General features: G+C 43.7%; 1 protein-coding gene across 6 annotated transcripts in view; it reads left to right on the top strand.

Annotated features, from left to right (window-relative positions):
• The window catches only part of TMCC3 (transmembrane and coiled-coil domain family 3), a 244,292-nt gene that overhangs the window by 158,632 nt on the left and 67,936 nt on the right, over positions 1–17,724 (top strand). The window contains exon 1 of one of the 6 annotated variants that reach the window (XM_023631582.2): positions 15,555–15,797. The exons of 4 other annotated variants lie outside the window; for them this stretch is intronic. In XM_023631582.2, coding sequence (XP_023487350.1) covers positions 15,723–15,797 — 75 coding nt within the window. In that variant the 5' untranslated portion in view covers positions 15,555–15,722. Of the gene's footprint in view, positions 1–15,554; positions 15,798–16,759; positions 16,920–17,724 lie in introns of those variants that run through there. One more of the 6 variants, XM_070254499.1, reaches the window with a different exon arrangement.

The following is a 17,724-nucleotide window of genomic DNA, read 5'->3' as shown; positions in this document are numbered from 1 at the left end:
ATTATGCTGCCCAAATAGAAACCAGTAACAATCCAGAGATTGGATAGTAGGCAATAAACCCAAGGTTTTGAGTAGCTGGTGAATCTAATTTTGTGTAATGCCATTAGAAATATCAGTTTTGAACTTAATCATATAACTTAGTTCTGTTTATTTTCTTTGAAAGTGTGGAAAATGGGAAAGGGTTGGTGTGTGGTATCAGACAGACAGGTTTCGGTCAGTCGCTCCGAGTGACAGTGGGCAAGTTTCCGAACCTTGCAGTCTCAGCCCTGCTGTCCTAGGACTGTGGCAAGGATGCCATGAGGTGTGTGTGTGTGAAAGTGCCTAGGAGGGGTCCCAGCCACCCAGCAGTTGCCCACAGTAACTGTAAAGTCTCTCTTCTCCCACTTCTCTTCTTTCTCCAGCTCTCTCATGATTAGCAAGTCATTTGACATACCCGTGCCTCAGTTTCCTCGTCTAAAAAAGAAGGGTGGATCAAACGCTCTTGAAGGGTCTGAAAAGTCCTACAATTCTAGGCTTTAAAAGTGTAAATACTTTTTAAAAATGGTTCCTACTTGGAAAAAAATAGTTACCACACTTAGAAGTATGATTGCGATGTAAATGAAAATATCTACAGACCATGAACTGTGTCTGTTCTTCATGCTAACAGTAAACTTCCTGAGAGCCAGTTAATTGGAAAATCCAGAAAGTGTCAACAGTTTCTTGCATTCACCTTAAAAGAGCAGTGAAATTCCACATCCTGCAGTCTTGAGTAAATGGAGGGATGTAAATATTTATGGGAATGAGAGTGGAGCAGAGGGAAGACCTGCTTTGTCTACTGGTGGGTGGTGACACATCTATGGATCATTGCGCTAAGCATTTAATAGTCCCGGCTGTTGGAAATGTGTATTCGGAGGTACTTTGAACGTGCTGTAAGCCACCTAGAAATTGGCAGGGAGGTAATCCTGGAGAGATTCCAAACTCTGCAGCAGACCAGGAAATCCAATATAAATCAATATGTCAAGATAAAATCCCAGCTTTGACCACAGTTCTTTAAGTATATTTATTTAGGAATGGTATAGACTGTTAACAGCAGAATCTGGACTTGCTGGTCTCAGGTTCAGTTCTTTGGGGGTATGTCTATTTGATCTGACAAACCCACTCCTCATTTGAGCCAGCAATGGCAGAACTTTCTCCTGCCCCCCGAGTTGCTATCGCATTATCTCCATTGATAAGTCCTTGTCTCCCAAGTCCTTTTAAGTAGATTATATCTCGTTTCAAAAATGAATCACTGAGTCTTATAAGAACTTTATATTTCTCTTTCCTTCCTAACCTCTTTTGCACACCAGGAACTCACTTGGTGAGCCCTGTCCTGGCGTTTCATTCAGAGAAGCACCATTTCAGTACATTCTTACCTCGTCGATAGTGTATTTTTCTGACTGCTCTTCTTTCTTTAAAATCTCAATTCACTGGTTTCCCTGTTCTCTCATCTCTTCTGTTCCTCTCCCCACACTCTCGCTTTCTGCCCCTTTATCAGTAGGCCCTACACATATGTTTTACACAGAGGGATGGCATATTGAGAATTGTAGCTGCTCCGAAGGAGAAAAGACTGGATATCTTGCAGGAGCTGTTAAAGACATTTAAAGGATCATTACCTCTCTAGTTCTCTCTTTTGGTGAAATTCTTTACGTAACTCTGTCTCCATGTGAAATTAAAGTAGGAGTTTAAGAGAGTATGCACCTCGTCAAAATGAGCAGTTTTCAACAAAAGAAATCAGGGTTTTATTTTCCCAGGGACATCAAGTTTCTCGGTCTGTTTAGAGATCTCTTTTCCTTCCCTTCCCAGCAGCTGCTCCTCCTTGCCTCACAGCATGGTCGCTTACATATATTTGCCAAATTAATCATCATGTAATTGGTGTTTTGGGCTGAATTGTGTGTCCTGAAATTCATGTGTTGAAGCCCTAACCCCCAGTACCTCAGAATATGACTGTATTTGGAGGGAGGGTCTTGAACGAGGTGCTGAAGTTAAAATGAGGCCGCTAGGTAGGGCCCTATTCCAGTCTGGCTGCTGTCCTTATAAGAAGAGGACATTTGAACACACTGGAACACCAGGATGCGTGTACACAGAGGGGTGACCACATGAAGAGGCAAGGCAGCCAGGGGCAGCCGTCTGCAGGCCAAGGAGAGAGGCCTCGGGGAAGACAGCCCTGCCGGCACCTTGATCTTGGACTTTGTCCTCCAGAACTGTGAGAAAGAGAAATTTCTGTTGTTTAAGCCCCCCAGTCTGTGATATCTTGTTGTGACAGCCCCACAAACTGATACAAAGGGTCATAGCAATACCACATCTGTGTTAGGAGATCACCACAGGGTCAAACAGAGAATCCAAGGTAGGAGATCTCGAAAACAGGGTGAAACGATTCTCAAGCAGGAAAGAAACTCCCTTGAGGAACGGACTGGAACATACGTGGTATGTAATGTGTTTGAAACATTCTCTTTCTGTCAAAGCTCCGTTTTGGGGTTTTGGCCTCCCTCGAAGCCAGGGAAGAAACTTCACCTCAGGCTCAGAACTACAGAAGTGAGCAACCCTGCGGCATCCAGAGAGAGCTGTCTCCGGGCTGAGACTCGGAATGCCTGCTACGTGGGGTTAACCGGCTTAGATCTGGGCGAGGGAGGGTAAAACAGCCCAGATGGAGGTGACTCGAGCCGTGCTGCTTAATAGCCCTGGGGCACTGTCACTGTTCAGCTGGATTTTGGTTTCACCTTTATGAAGGTAGCTTCAAAGAAGTCTTTAGAAGTGCTTTGCACAGTAACTGAGTCCCTCCGTGTGTTTATTGGCCTCCCCCTCAGTTCTAAAATTTTGACCTTCGTAAAGCCACGATGACTTATGGCTTGGTACAATACTTTAAAGAAGAAAAAAATGTTTGATGTACACTGTTGTGGGGACATCTTGAAAATAAGTCCTTCAAAACCATCATTTCTGTTCCTTTTTATTTCCGTTGGGTAGGAACAATGTATTAACAATGTATAATTCATGTATTGTGTAGTCTGCTTGGAATTCTCAATAAATCATTATTAATAGAAAATATGACATAATTCTCAGAGACCTGCATTTTTATTTTGGTTTGAGATAAGGACCTCCTGCAGTTTTACATTTTTCTGTGTGAACTACCAATATTTTCCTTTTCCCATTGATTTATAATGCTGTCTCTGTGATAGATTATGCTTCCAAATATGCATGCACCTGTTTCTGAGATCTCTCTTCATTGATCCATATGCTTATTCCTAGTCATGTTAACCGAATTGCTGTTACTTATAAAATGACTTGATATCTGGAATGGAGAACCCACCCTGCTTACCCCCACTTGCCATATTTTTTCCCCAAAGTTATATGTTTTCTTCCACTGAATTTTAAAATAAGCTGAAGTTTAGGAAAACCTTTCTTGATTGGGTTCTGTTTCATTTATCAATTGATTTAGGGAAAATTGACATCTGATTGATACTGTATCTTTCCTTCCATGAGCATGGAATCCCTCAGTATTAGTTTTAGGCTTTCTGTTATAGAACAATGAATTTTTTGAAAACACTGTGTTCGTATCTCCAAACATTTGTGGAAGGATTTCCACTGCGAGAACCGTGCACGGCACTGATGGATATTTACAATGAGCAAGTTAGTCTTCTGTTTCAAAAAGAACAGAATCTAGTAGAGAGGGGTATGGTAGACATATACACAATTTATTTAATATTCGTTAGACTGTCATAAATACTGTGCTAAAATTATATATAACATGCTGCTACCAGGGAAAGAAGATTAATTTTGACCTGAGAGATCACCTAGAGGAAAGAGCCGTGTTTAATGCGTGTATTACTATGTTTCTGTAATATTTGTCTCGTATTTTCTATAATGAGATGTAGAGAATACTTGTCAGCCTCTGTGTTTTCATATTTTGGCAACTAAATGAAAGTGGCCTTTGTTTTTTATGTTGACATATTCTCAGTATAAAAAATATTAATGAGATACTTTGCATTTTTATACTGTCCTTAAAATGTAATTTAATTAAAATTAAATAAAATTTGGGGCCAGCCTGGTGATGCAGCGGTTAAGTTTGTACGTTCTGCTTTGGTGGGCCGAGTTCGCCAGTTCAGATCCCGGATACGGACCTATGCACTGCTTGTCAAGCCATGCTTTGGCAGGCGTCCCACATATACACTAGAGGAAGATGGGCACGGATGTTAGCTCAGGACTGGTCTTCCTCAGCAAAAAGAGGAGGATTGGTGGCAGATGTTAACTCAAGGCTAATCTTCCTCAAAAAAAAAAAAAAAAAATTAATTTAAAATTCAGTTCCTCAGTCTCAGTAGGCACATTTCAAGTGCTCGTTGGCCACATGTGGGTAGTGTCTACTGTACTGGACCATGCACATTTAGGCATTTATTATACAATAATAAATCATTATGCAATTTATTAACATTTATTATACAATTACTCTTGATATCTAAAATATTAAAAGCACAGCAATTTGGATGTTTCTGGTCTGGAGTTTTATGAATAATATATATTCCAATTGATAATCTATATTCTAATTGATTATATCTGAAACATTCTGATTTTTTTGAATTGAAGAAAATGCAATTCTGTTTGTAAAGGATCTTCCCAGTGGAGCATTGTCTAAAAAATAGTTTTGCAATTACAAGTGTCAGGAGGCTACAGTGAAACTTACGGGTTTTCTTTGCTGTTTGGGTGGAGCAGAAATTCTAAATCCAGCTTTACAAATTGTTTGGTCTCTTCTCAGATGTTTTATTTGTTTTTCTTCTTATTACTTCCAAGAATCTCTGTTTGCAGTTGAAGTGAATATTGTTTTTAACTCCAGTGACAAAACCTTGCTGATATTCTGAAAAATATGCTACCAGGGAAAGAAGATTAATTTTGCATGTATATGTGTGTGCTCAGTGCATGCTCATGCTTGTGAGCAGGTGTGCCGGTTGCTGGCTCCCCAGTATACACCTTGGTATTATATTAGATACTTTAAATTTTGTGCCTGGTATAGCAGTTTTCTCCTTTTGTGAAAGACATTCCTTCAGTGGAATGTCAGAAATATTAACTGGGAGTGCATCAGCCACAGCCGATCTGGGAAGAAGCAATGAGAAATAATAGAACTATAGAATACCTTTCAAAACTGTCAGTTAGGATAGTGAGTTCTTTAAATACTTGGAGGAAATTTAACCTTCGCTTCCAAAGTGATATGAGAATTGATTTCTCTTTTTGTGAAACTTGAAATGCAAAACTGAAAATGTAGAAGTGCTTGGAAATGATTAAAAAAATAAAAAGAGGTGCAAGGAGCCTTCAGATGGAGGATAAAGTCGTAATTTTGAATGTCAAAAGCCCTGTTTGTTTTCTTTCTTTAGGGGAAGAACTGGTAACAAGAGGCTTAGAATATAGCAGTGATCTTCATGGGGTTCTTAGGAATGCTGGATGTTCATTAAACTGGGAGAAACAGGGAAAGGTCGGGCAGGTGGTGGGGGCACGTCGGGTTCATATCAGTTAACTGTTATGTGAGGGGACATCAATAGTGGGGTTTCCAGATGCACTGAGCTTCTTCCCCTTTCATGTTCTGAGTAGTGTCAGCATAGGCCTTTCATTAAGAGACAGCCATTGTTGGGGCTCACCCGGTGGCGTAGTGGTTAAGTTCTCATGCTCCGCTTCAGCAGCCTGGGGTTCATAGGTTTGGATCCTGGGCATGGATCTAGCACCACTCGTGTCAAGCCATGCTGTGGCAGCATCCCACGTGAAACAGAGGAAGATTGGCTCAGTGACAGTCTTCCTCAAGCAGAAAGAGGAAGATTGGCAACAGATGTTAGCTCAGGGCCAATCTTCCTCACACACACACAAAAAACAAGAGACAGTCATTGTTTAATGGGTGCAGTTATTCCCATTCTACACATGAGGAAACTGAGGCCTATAAAAAATAAATCATCCAAGGATATACACCTGGTAAATGAGCTTTGGAGCCAGATATCCCTGGAATTCGGACTCCACTTTTGCCATTTTTGAGCTGGGCGTGCTTGGTCAAACCACTTCCTCTCTTCAGAGACCCTGGCTGCTACTCAGTGAAATGGGAAAATAGCAGCGCTGCCATGGTAGCTGCTGGGGCGGGCTGGGGATTTGGCGTAACTTAGAAGTGATGTATTTAAAGCTCCTGGTACAGATGAAGTAGGCTCAATAAATAATAACTATGATCATTTGCTGACTCTGTACAGAATACTACAGAGATGCTGTAGGGAAGACAGAAAAGAAGTGGAGAAAGATTTTTTTTCTTAATCTTCAGTAGCAAGATTTTGGGCTTCTATCGACCATTTTACCCTAAACATTTGATGGGGGTGGGAGGGTGGGGCAGGAAGTGTCACCATTTGTGATACTTCACACCAGGCGTTTCCTCAGGCTCTGTGTCAGCTCTGCCTACATAAAACAGAAAAACCCTACTTTGTAAAGTGAATTAAGATAATGGGAAATAGGCTCTGGTTAGCATTTTCACGCAGAACATTTGATTTCCAGCAACAGACTGCTGACGGTAATTGGGAAATAACTGTCCTGCAATTTACTTATCCATTCTGCCGTCGATGACAGTTGGATTGTTTCCAGATGGGGACGATTACCGCTATGAACATCCTCGTCTGTGTGTCCTGGTTGACTTATGTCCTCTAGGGTATCTGCTGAGGAGTGGAGAGGCTGGGCCATAAAGTACATGTGTACATGGCTTCGACTTTTTGAGATTGTGCCAAATCCTGCTTCAAAAGGGTTGTACTGTTTACGTTGCCACCTCCAGTGTGTGAGAGTTCCTGCTGCTCCAGGCCATTGCCAACACTAAGTATCATCATACTTTTTAATTTTTGTCAATCTGGTGGGCTTTTTCTGATTTTTTTTATGGTATAACATCATTGCATAAACATTCCCCCATATGATTACAAATTCTTCCGAAGTATAATTCGTAATACATGTACTGTATTTTCTGCAGGTATCATAATTTATATAATCAGCCCTTTATTTTTCATAAACAATTGTTTCATAAACAATCCTTTAGATTGTTTCCAACTGTTCAGAATGGTGAAACACTGTGATGGAAGGTGTTTGCCTATAAAACTTTTCCTGTATTGTGTTATTTCTTTAGGATAGATTCTTAGAAGTGGAATTATTTGGTCAAAGCGTACAAGCAAAAAGAAACTATGTTATGTGTGGGAGTGGATACCTCCAGGGACAAAGGGAATTGATGATTCGTGAAAAGGGAGGAAGGTTGCCTTTCTTGGTCCTGCGGGTTTGCAGACTCTGAGGTGGTAGCAGCGGCATCTGCAGGAGCCCAGGGGGAGGGGACAGGCTGGAGTCCAGAGTCAGGGCCCAGAGCTTAGCCAGAGGCCTAGCTTTCTTTCTAGTGCTGTTCCCAAAATTTGTCATAGTGAGGTATGACTTTGGAATACAGACTTTTCCTTAGTAGAACACTTTGCAGGATCACAGCATAAATCCTTTAAGTCTTACTGGGTAAGGAGAAGAAGAAATTACATGAAGACAGATTTTAGGTTTTGTTTTGTTTCCTGCAGACATTTATGGAGCTCTCATTTGGAAGTGCTCTACATACATTATGTGTTTTACAATAATATGAGGTGGGTTCTATTATCATCCTCAGCATGTGAATGAGAGAATTAAAGCTTTATAGCTAGTAGGGAGCAGCACCAAGATTTGAATCCAGCCAGTCTGTCTCCAGTGTATCACACTGCCTCGCTGTAACGGCGCAAGATCATTTATACTTAAACGTTGATGTGAGTGGTATAAGCAACAGATACTGTCAGAATTCACAGAGGGGAGAGATGAGTGTGGACTGGAGTGGACAAGGAAGGCTTCAGCAAGCAGCTGCCTCTCTTTTGATAGGACTGTGACGTGGGCTGTTTTTAGACATCACACTGGATTTCTCCGGCAGTTTCATCTCCCACCATCCTTATCTTGCAAAATGAATTGATAAAATGCAAAGTGAATTCACAAACAGTGTGTTCCAAAGTGTAGCCAGCTCATCCTTCAGATTCAGTATGTGCTTAATGAAAAAGAATTGTGCTGGGCTGGCCGTGCATAGAATAGAGTTGGCTAGAGGTCTCCAGAGAACTGCTTCCCCTGTGATTGAATGAATAGGAACCCTCAGCTTCACAGCTCTAGTTAAAAACTTAACCAAACGGAACACTCTGTGCCTAGTGCAAAGTAAGGCATTTTCATCTACGTTGGTTTTCTGTCCTTGTTGTAGACTTCTGGGAAAACACAATAGCAGACAGCCAAGAGTCATACACAGCCAGTGAAACTCTTTCCTAGTAAATGATAGGGTCAAAAGGTTAGAAATAACAAAGCACTCACATTATAATTTGTGTGAATATGATATAAAACAAAGACTCAGACCAATATAGGAACCCCCCAATAGCACAGAGCACTCAAATTTATGGAATTCTCTACTCAACCTTACAATGTAAATTTTTACTAAACAACTCAGTATGTAATGAGTCGCTTTGAACCTGAACCAAGTCTGTGTACTTATATACTCTTCCAACCAAATCAGGACTTAATTGTCAGTCATTTTAGTCAACAGAAACTTTCTAGAATCCCTGCTTTCTGTCAGGCACTGTGCTGGGCACTGGCAGGCCAAGAATAAAGGACACTGCCCTTGGCCCTCAAGTTCTTCATGGTTGACTTGAGCTTCAGACACAGTGGACGCTACTGTGGCCAGGTACTGATGGCAGTGGTCACATTAATGGGCACCACCACAGCCTCTCCTTTGCTCCTCGGTTTCTACAGCTGGTCGCCTCCTCTGGAGTAATAAAGGGCCAGAACCTGCAAGAACTTTGCTCTGTGGGCAACTTCTCCAGAGGAAAAAAATCCCTATACTTCCCACTCCTGCTTGCCGTGTTGTTCCCCTCCCTTCCCAAATGCAAAGTTTTTCCTGTGAAAGTTACCGCAATTGCACCTAAATTTAAAATACGTTCTTAATTAAAATTTTAATTTTGAGATTATTGTGGATTCAATGTAGTTGTAAGGAACAATACAGAGAGAGCCTGTATACCCTTTACCCACTTTCCCCTGAGGTAACATCTTGCAAAACTATAGTACAAATATCATATTAACATGGATACAATCCACAGTCTTACTCAGATTTTAGCAGTTTTGTTTGTATTTATTACAGTGTATGTGTGTGTGTGTGTGTGTGTGTGTGTGTGTGTGTGTATTCTTTGCAGTTTTATCACATGAGTAGGTCCTATCCACCAGAGCATCAAGATAGAAAACAGTTCCGTCACCACAGGACCTCTGGTGTTGCCGTTTTATAACCACACCCACCCTACCTCTTGCAACCCCCTTCCACGCCTGGAAACTTCTGATCCTCAATATAAACATATGTATATATATATCTGATCAGCATGCATTCACCTCAAGCTAGTTGAATAAATTTTTAAAATCTGATTTCTTTTCTCTCTCTGTCCTTAAATCCTCAGGAAAAAAAGCTTACTGTACTTTTTGTCTTATAAATCTCTCCCCCAGTGAGAATGCTTTCCTGTACTATGAAGTCAAAATGGAATATAAAAGGAAGTACATTGTCCTTTCCTCTGTAAAAGGCTTACATTTTCATCTTTAAAATCAGACTTTCCTTTATGTCTATTTCCCTCTCGCTGCTGTGGTGATGTGGTAAGCCTGAAACACCTAGGAGGGCAAGTTCAAGAGGAGACCACTTGCGTCCTTGTCCTGCTCCTGAACCTAGGACATAGCTATCTTTGCATCTGTAGCAACCTTTCTTTTTTTTTTTTTTTTATGACTGTCTGTCTCCCTGTCTAGGTGGGATGTCCCTTCAGGATTGGACCACGTTGTACTCATTTTTATCTTTCCAGCACCAAGAACAGAGCCTGTCACACCAACGGTGCTCAGTAAATAATTAGAGAATTCACAAACTTCAGTAACTAGTCCGTATCTGAAAATTGGTAACATTCATCATTCAGCAAATTTTCATTCTTATATATTATTCATTCCAACCTCTTGAGGGCAAAAGCTACCTTTTGCTTATGTCTTAGTCATTTTTTAAATCCCAGAGCTTGGAAAATAAGCGGACACTTAATAAATGTTGGATTCATCCATTCATTCAACAAGTATGTGTTGAATACAGTTTACTATGTTAGGAACCATCGGGAATATACACACTTACCTTCTGGTAACCTACGATCGAGTGGAGGCAGGCACATGTAGATTATCACATCAGATATTTAAATAGCATGATAAAATATTGTAACTTTTGTGTTAAAATGAGTTGTGTTATATCTAGTTTCACAGTCCACAGGAGTCATCTGGCATGGACTGGCCAAGGACGGCTCTCTAGCTAGTGGGCTGAGAAAACTCTGCCCCCACTAGACTTCTCTGCTCACTCCCCCTCTGTTCATGCATCCACGGTTCTCACCTTCTCTTGAAATGCTGCCCTTCTCTTCATCTTCTTTCTACCCATAGCCAACATCGAATGTTGTATTAGGATTCTTGAAACCGGCTTAAGCAAGAAGAGGAGTACATTGCTTCATATAACTGGGAAGGGGGGTCCAGCCATGTCTGATGTGGTGCATCGACTGCCATGATGGCAGCCAGCAATGTCTCCCATCCCTATATGCACACACTACGCCTTCCATCAAGAGGTACATCCTGTTTCTCTTGTCTTTGAGTCTGGGCTGGTATTTCAACTCGTTTTGACCAATAGAATGTGACAGAAGTGATACTCTGCGGTTCCAGGCTAGGTCTTTGGAGGTTTGGCAGCTTTTGTTTTTGCTCTCCTGAAACCCAGTCACCATATAAAGAAGTCCAACTACCCTGATGGAGAGAGAGGAGCCCTGGAAGATAAAAGACTATAAAATAGAAAAACACTGGGGCTGGCCTGGTGGTGTAGTGGTTAAGTTTGCTCACTCTGCTTCAGCAGCCTGGGGTTTGTGGGTTCGGATCCCAGGTGCCGACCTGCACTCCACTCATCAAGCCATGCTGTGGCAGCGTCCCACATACAAAATAGGGGAAGATGGGTATAGCTGTTAGCTCAGGGACAATCTTCCTCACCAAAAAAAAAAAATATATATATATATGTTAAACGAAATGTAAACATATGCAAATAGAGACAGAGGCCTGGCCAGCCCCAGAAATTCCACCTGCCCCCATTCCTATAGGTGCTGACACGTGAGTGAAGCCATCTTGGAATACTCTGGCCCCAGCCAGTGTCACATGGAGCAGAGAAAAGCCAGCCCCCTAGGAGGCCTGCTCAATTACAGAATCATGAGCAAATAAATGAATGGGAGTTGTTGCAAGCCTGTACATTTTAGGGTGGTTTGTCATTCAGCAATAGATAATGGAAAAAGCTGGATTTAGTGCTCTAACAATTCCGTTATTGAGTTTTTCTCCTTTCATGGCCCTGCTTTCCTCAGGGAGGCTGTCTTTGTGGTAGCAAGGTTGTCCACCACCACAGCAGGCTTGCGTTCTACCAGTTTAGCAACGCCCACTGAAAGGACACACCTCTTTCCTAGTAGTTCCAGCAGAAGTCTCAGGGAAACTCTGATTGGCTCTGGCTGGGTCGTGTACCTGCCCCTGCACAGGTCTCAGCCACTCGGATTGGCCAAGGCTGGATCACGTGCCTTTCCCTGGAGCCAGAGATGGGGCGTGGTCGGCCTCACGTAAGCCACTTGGATTGAGGGTAGGGTAGGATAGGGCCCAGCAGAAAAATCCTGGCACTGTTTGGAGAATAAAGTGCTGGATGCTGGGCAGGCAAAAACAAGTATGCACCACAGAAGTCAAGCGTAATCGTGTCTCTTTTATGAAGCCCTTTCTGGTCATTCCAAACTTTAAACTATTACGGCTCAAATGACCTGTTCCACTTCTTTGAGTCTTAGCATGTGGTGCCTTATTGTGCTGTCTACACTTTGGAAGTAAATTATTTCACAACCGAGATTTTGTACCTTTGTTTTCTTTATTGTTCTGACTGCATTTGTTATTTAAATATGTGATTTTTTTTTTCATTTCTTTTTGCAGAGAGAGGCTTTTGGAAGTATCTTCAGAGGCACAGACACTTCCTACAGTGACAGGAGAAATTTGCATGTTCTCTCTCTCTCAGTCTTTCTGTCTTTCTCAGGGACTGACAAAACCCTAGGCATTTCCTCCAAAGGAAGGAACATGGTCTGTTTCCCCCTTTCGGTCTTATTTCCCAATAGGAAAGCCGAATGGTGATCAGCACGACTTGTTTTCTTTCTTTTCTGGGGAGCTTGCTCTTGTGCTATTTAATTTGTGTTTTTAAAAAAATTATTTTGTATGAGTGCCCAGTAGAGCAGCTTTTGGGCAACTAACTTATGAAATAAATCTAAATGAGGTAAAAAAGAACATCCTCTGTTAATTGAAATTTAAGTAAGCCTAATGAAGTTTTAATTCATCCTTTTCATTGAGGGTCAGCATTTCCAGGATAGAGTTCTAGGAACACCGAGACAGTGATACGCATGGAAAGGAGATGCCTTTGGTGCACCGACCAAAGCCCAGCCTTGGTTTGTCAGCGACCTCATTTAGGTCCGGCCTCTCTAAGGTGGTGCACACACTCCTCAGTAATATGCTTCCTATATCCCTAAGTAGCTGGAGAAAAGAAACAAAACAGGTATCAGGTAAATGAGAGGGAAAACCCAGAGGTGGACTCGGGAGATTTTCAGAATGGATCTTTGAAAGATTAAATTGACATGATGACTAAAGTTAATAATAAAAGACTACCTTGCCTTTATATCAAGCTTTATACCTGTAAAAGTGTTATTATGTTTATTTGAGAAGTGACTAGTGACCCTCTCTAGTGACTTAAATCCTGGGATTAAGGATGCTATCATCACATCTGTCCCTTGAGTCTTTGTTTTCTTTAAAATTTTGAATTGTTCTAAAATATTGTGTGTGTGTGTGTGTGTAAATGAACACATAGCCAGTGTACCAATAGTCATTTGTTAAACAGAGCCTTGTTTATAATCTTGTACCCCTCTCCTGTTGAATCCTTCTTCATCTCCCGCCAGAGAGAAATACTGTCCTGAAATTTATCACTCTTGCTTTTCTTAATAGTTTTACTATATATCTTTATTCCCCCCAAAACTAAGTTGTTTATTCTTCATATCTTTTGAATTTACATGAATAGAATCTTCCTGCATGTAATTTTGTGTGGTTTGCTTTTTTTGTTGTTTCTCAGTATTTTTTGTGAAATTCATCCATATTGATCTTTTTAGCTCAGATTCTGTCTGTGTTTTATCTTTTCACTTTGTTATTATTTCTTTTCATAAGCAGAAGTTTAAAAATTTTAATGTAGTCAAATCTTTATGGTTTATGCTTTTTGTGACCTGCTTTTCATGACTTGAGATTATAATGAGATTCTCCCATTTTCTTTTCACAGTTTTAAAAGTTATGTTTTTTTCTCCTTTAGGTCTTTAATATATCTGGTATTGATTTTTGTGTATAGATTATGCCACTCCACACTCCTTTGCTCAGAAATGTCCACATCTTCTTATCTTCCTCAGAATTAAAGTCAGAGTTCTTAAAAATAGCCTAAATGGCCCCACATGATGCACCCCTGTGAAATATCTCTGACTTCATCTCCTACTGTCTTTTCCAGTGAACGCTGGCCTCCATGCTCTTTTTTGACCACTCCCCAGATGTTCCTGCCTCAGGGCCTTTGTACCTGTTCTTTGGGTCTGAAATTTTTAGAAATTTACATCATTGGCTCCCTCAATTCTCAGGTGTCTGCTCAAATGTCACCTTATCGTGGAGGCCTTCTCTGGCCACCCTAGCTAAAAATCACACACACGTATATCCCAGCATTTGATCTCTCTCTTCTCTGCTTTGGAAGAACTTACCTGAAAAACTCTGTGGGCCCCGTGTAGTTGTGTGTGTGAGTCTGTGTGCCTGTGTCTCTGTGTGTGTGTGTGCACGTGCATGCAAATATTCATGTGGTGGGGGGAGAGTATTTCAAAGTGTTGATTAAATTTGTTGAACGGTTTTAGGACTATATATGGGGTTTTCTGTTTCGTCTTGTTAGTTTTAATGTTACCAGTTTGCTCTATTCAAAAATATTTTTTATTTTACTTTCAAATAGTTAATATATGCACACAATTCAAGCATTCAAGTTTAAAAAACATATGCAGTGAAAAATAAATCTCTCTGCTATCCCTGCCTCCTAGCTGCCTAGTTCCCTTTTCCTGCCATCAGTTTCTTGTCTATTTCCCTAGTTTCTTGTTTATGCTCCCAGAAACATGCTCTGCGTATATAAGCACATACATATATTGTTTTTACCTAAATGGTGGAATAACACATATATTATTCTGCCCGTTGCTTTTTTCCACTTAACCACGTATGTTGGAGATATTTTCATAGCTCTACATAGAGATCTGCCTCATTCTACTACAGTTACCTGATACTCCACTGGATGGGTGTATCATCATTTACTTGCTCAGTCTCCTTCTGCAGGACATTAGGTTGTTCTCAGTCTTTGCAATGGCCTTCTATCCGGTGTCCCTTACCCGTGGCTATCAGATACATCTTCGTCTTAAATTTCCACTCTGATATTATTTCCCCGTTCGGAAACCTCCAGACCCTGCCCACAGAATAAGGCTGAACTTCCTAGTCTTGAAGGCAGAGCCCGCACCACATGGTCTCCACCAGCTTTTTCCATCATGTCCTATTCCTGAAGACACCCCCTAAACTGATGACTTGAGGTTTTCCAAATACCTTAGTTTTTATCCCCAGTATTTTCCTTCAGCCTGCACCACACTCCCCCCTCAACCTGTGAAGGGGTGGAGCAAATCCCTCTTTTTCTTCTAGGCTGGTCAGATTGACTCTGACTCCTCTCTGTAGCAGCTGCACTTTCATATTTCAACTCCATGTTCCAGCAGTGCACCCGACATCAGCAGCCCAGGTGTTCTGAATGTTGGTTTAGGTAACATATTTAACTTTCACCAGTCAGTCCTTTCTCTTGTACACTCCCAATTCCTTGTGGGCAGGGACTTTGTGGAAATAGGAAATACTAAAATGAAAAGATATGTCTTGACTTTCCAGTAGCCTACAACGTAAAGGTGAGCCAGACATGCAAAATTAAAATACACAACATCGCAGGATCTATGTCTAAGTGGAAGTGTGTTCTATGCTCACTGGAATCGTAAGAAAAATACGGGTTTTTTTTTTTTTTAAAATCTCTGGTCCGTCCCTAAAGCAGGATCTGGCACATGGTGGATGCCCAGTAAATGCATGCTGAATAAAAGAGTAACATAAAAGAGGCGTTTAAGGCAAGCCTCAACATCTTGCCAAAAAGCCATCTTTTATCATAAGCATACAAATAAGTCAACAAATAGTGTAGCTGTCGCTCATCTTTTGAGGAAAAAGAGGGCGGTGTGGGAGGGAGTGGAATCAAGTCTCGGCAAGGGAAGGCGGCGTAGCGATCGCGGTGCAGAGGGGTCTCCGGGAACAGCGGGGCGAGCAGGGGGAGGCGGGGACGGGGAGGGGGAGGAGCCTCTCGCGTCCCTGCCCCGCCTCCCCGCCCACCCCGCGGCGGTGGCGGCGGCGGCGCAGGGCGGCCGCGCGGGTGTCGGCGACAGCTGCGGCAGCCCGCGCCGCCCCCTCGACCGCGGCTCCCGGGGCGAGCCCGAGCACGGCGGGCAGCTCGCGGCGCGGCGGCCCCGGGGGACGGGAAAGTTGCCAGCGCGGGCGCCGAGATGCCGGGCAGCGACACCCCGCTCACCGTGGACCGGACCTACTCCGACCCGGGCCGGCACCGCTGCAAGAGACGGGTGAGCGGCGGCGGCGCCGGGCCGAGCGGCGAGGCCGGGTGGGCTCTGGCTCCCGGGTTCAGAAACTCGCGCTCCCCGCGTCTCGCTGCTGCCTCCGTCCCTCCCTCCCTCGGCGGCTGCCCCGGGTCCGGGCTTCCGCCACTGTGTCCGAGCTGCCGGGGCTGGGAAGGGGGGCGCCGGAGCCCGGCCTGCGGCTCCGAGACCCCCGCTCCGCCGCCGGGGTGGGGGGCAGAGCAGCCCCCGGGCCCTCCGCCCCTCGGTCCCTGCGCGCCTGGCGGGGATGCCCGGCTCTCCCCGACGGCCCGCGCTCCGCCGCCCTCTCCGCCAGGGAGCGCCCGCGCGCGTGGGAACCCGCCCCCCGCCGCCCCGAGGCCCCGGCTGGACGGCCCCTCTTCCGTGCGGATCGCCCGGGCTGCCGCCGCCACTGCCCAGCCCTCGGGGCTCCGGGCTCGCGCCCGGCGGCCGGCGCGCAAGAGGCGGCACGGGCGGCCCCGTCTCCCGCGGCGCTGCGCCCGCCCGGATCGCCCGGGGAAAAAGTCACTCTTGGCGCTGCCTCTCCGGAGTTTCTCGCCGTGCCGAGCAGGCGCCCTCGCCATTGTTTGCTGTGTAATTTGCTGTTGCTGATTTTGGCTGTGGGCGAAAATAGCTCTTCTGAGCTTGCAGCAGAGACGAGCCCTGTAGTGCTTCATAATACGGACGGAGGCCGCAGCCTCAGCGCCGGGCCCTCCACCCCAGGAAGCCCCCGCCCCCTCGGGGGTGCCTTTGCCCTCCGGGGCTCTTGAGCCGTCGAGGCTGGACGCCAGGCGCGACGCTCCGTTCTCCCCTTGGCTGACTGAAGTGCCACTTAGAACAGCGCCTCCTCCACCCTGGCATTTGTTCTGGCAGGGGACACCTGGAGTTGCCCCGTGCTCCTCACTTCTCTGAGATGTCAGGATAAAGTTCACGAGGCTAGAGTCGTGCTCAGTTTTGGGCCTGCCGCCTCCAAGAGCTAGAGGCCAGCCGGATGGGAAAAGCAGGCATAGTGACAGAAATGTGGCGCGGCTCCTTGTGCAGGATTTGGGTGTTCCATCGTAATTTGGAGAAGTAATTCAGTTACCCCAGAAGTGAAGTAACTAGTTCCAGGTATATTTCCCGGCTTCCCCTTTTTCCTTTAGCATCTGTCAATCAATTTAACAGAACGATTTAAGTTTTTACAGATTAAATCTATTTGGTGGATAGTACTTAATTCCTGCATCCACTCCACTGTCCTCTTCCCCCCTCAAAAGAATTCTCTTATTTTTTGCACTTTCTTTAAAAGATTCATAACAATTCAGGAGGAAAATAGCCAGAAACTCCATTTGGAAGAAAAGATTGAAAAAAGATCTTTGGTTACCTACAGTTACAAGTTTGTGGAAGGGTAACTGCTGGTTAACACAGAGTTAACTACGGGGAAAAAAGAAAAAGAAAAAAAAGAGGAGATCGTTTTCTCACGTTTTTGTAATTGGGGAAACTCTAAAGTTAACAGGAGAAATTTCATACTTAAAAAAAAGTGTGGAAGATTGGTTTCTCTTGTCACAGCTATCGTCTTTGTGTAAACAACAGGATCAGTAATCTTTGAGGGATGGATGGCTCGTGGTGAGCTCATTTAAACAGTTTGGCCAAACTCATTCTTAGAACCTGTGTAGTGGGGATGAAGTTTGTACTTCAACTTCTTAGATGGAAATGGCAAAGCGGACACGTAACTTAACTCCTTGCAGACTTTGTCTCTGCCACGTCTGCCATTGTTCCATTTCCGCACCGGTCTTTTCTGTTCAAGTACCGCACCCTTATGTGAAGGGGGTTCCTTATTTTCTTTAAACCTCTGCCAACAATGTTATAGCTACTACGTTGTTTTGTTAGCTTGGAGATACCCGGTTGTTAAACAGACCATGTATTCAAACTGAGTTAG

The sequence above is a fragment of the Equus caballus genome, chromosome 28 (assembly GCF_041296265.1).
Source record: "Equus caballus isolate H_3958 breed thoroughbred chromosome 28, TB-T2T, whole genome shotgun sequence".
NCBI lineage: Eukaryota > Metazoa > Chordata > Mammalia > Perissodactyla > Equidae > Equus > Equus caballus.
Note: the sequence above shows the minus strand (reverse complement) of the source record. Positions and strands in the feature narration are given on the sequence as shown.